We start from the raw sequence: 1,708 nt of genomic DNA on the forward strand, positions 1-1,708 counted from the left end.
TTTTTTTTTGAGATGGAGTTTCGCTCTTGTTGCCCAGGCTGGAGTGCAATGGCACGATCTCAGCTCACCGCAACCTCCGCCTCCCGGGTTCAAGCGATTCTCCTGCCTCAGCCGCCCGAGTTGCTGGGATTACAAGCATGCGCCACCACGACTGGCTAATTTTGTATTTTTAGTAGAGACGGGGTTTCTCCATGTTGGTCAGGCTAGTCTCAAACTCCTGACCTCAGGTGATCCGCCCGCTTCGGCCTCCCAAAGTGCCTGGATTACAGGCATGAGCCATTGCACCTGACCACAGTGGTAAAATCTTATCTCACTGCAGCCTAGAATTCCTGGGCCTCAGGCTTCCAAGCGGCTAGGACTATAGGCACATGCCACCATACCTGGCTGACGCCAAATAGTTTGACAAAGTTTATGCTACAAGATAATGACAGAGCTAGAATGAGAACTGCAATCTCCAAATTCTGGATCCAGGGATCTCTCTACTAGAGAACACTGCCTTCCATTCAAGGCAAAGAATAGTATGCTCTGTGAAAAAATACCTTAAACACAGCTTCACCTTTTTCATGAAGCTTTTCCCAATAAATATCTCATTTCCATAGAGAGATTACTTAAATCAGAGAAAGACTATTAAATAGTTGGTTAACCTCTGAAGCATCCCAAAGAATTTCAGTAAGGCATTTGGAATATGGAGAAGATGTGCTAGCAGGACAGAATTAAGACATGAACAAGGGGCTGGGCAAGGTGGCTCAGGCCTATAATCCCAACAGTCTGGGAGGGTGAGGTGGGCCAATCACCTGGGGTCAGGAGACCAGCTTGGCCAACATGGTGAAACCCCATCTCTACTAAAAACACAAAAATTAGCTGGGCGCAGTGGCAGTGCCTGTAGTCCCAGCTACTCAGGAGGCTGAGGCAGGAGAGTTACTTGAACCCAGGAGGCAGAGGTTGCAGTGAGCTGAGACTGCCACTGCACTCCAGCCTGGGCAACAGAGCAAGATTCTGTCTCAAAAAAACAAACAAACAAACAAACAAAAAAAACACATATGCACAAGGAAGAAAACAATCTTTAAAAAAACAACGAGGTGACTGAAAGAAATGCAAAGAGACAGGGTCCCCATTACCTCATAATCCATTTCCAGACAAGCAAACATTGGATTTTCAAATCCAACATCTACTCCAACTACATGATACACTAAAGTATTTGCTTTGTGGGCTTCCAGGGGAGATGAAATGGTAAGTCGGGCTGCAGCATCTCTGTTCAAAATATACACCAATTTCTGTTTCTCAATGGCACCTGTAGTTGAAGGAGATAAAACATACAAGTTCCCAGATGAGAAGACACACTTACAGAACTAGTCACATCATGCTTTTCTTTTAATCATTATTAACAGCAGTAACTCTACAAGTATAACAACTCAGGATTCTGTTGTCTATCATTAGAATAGCACTTTGGGAGACTGAGGCGGGTGGATCACCTGAGGTCACGAGTTCAAGACCAGCCTGACTAACATGGTAAAACCTCATCTCTGCTAAATACAAAAAATTAGCCAGGTGTGGTGGCACATGCCTCTAATCCTAGCTACCTGGGAGGCTGGGGCAGGAGAATCGCTTGAATCCGAGAGGAAGAGGTTGCAGTGAGCTGAGATCGCACCACTGCACTCCAGCCTGGGCAACAAGAGTGAAACTCTGTCTCATATTAAAAAAAAAAAAA

At 45.4% G+C, this 1,708-nt stretch overlaps 1 protein-coding gene across 1 annotated transcript in view; it reads right to left on the bottom strand.

Annotated features, from left to right (window-relative positions):
- The window catches only part of SF3B3 (splicing factor 3b, subunit 3, 130kDa), a 59,794-nt gene that overhangs the window by 42,267 nt on the left and 15,819 nt on the right, over positions 1 to 1,708 (bottom strand). The window contains exons 4-5 of the mRNA XM_011976822.1: positions 1,119 to 1,291; positions 381 to 384 (exon numbers count right to left, since the gene is read on the bottom strand). Of these exons, the coding sequence (XP_011832212.1) occupies positions 381 to 384; positions 1,119 to 1,291 (177 nt within the window). The remainder of the gene's footprint in view (positions 1 to 380; positions 385 to 1,118; positions 1,292 to 1,708) is intronic.

The sequence above is a fragment of the Mandrillus leucophaeus genome, unplaced genomic scaffold, assembly GCF_000951045.1.
Source record: "Mandrillus leucophaeus isolate KB7577 unplaced genomic scaffold, Mleu.le_1.0 Scaffold17, whole genome shotgun sequence".
NCBI lineage: Eukaryota > Metazoa > Chordata > Mammalia > Primates > Cercopithecidae > Mandrillus > Mandrillus leucophaeus.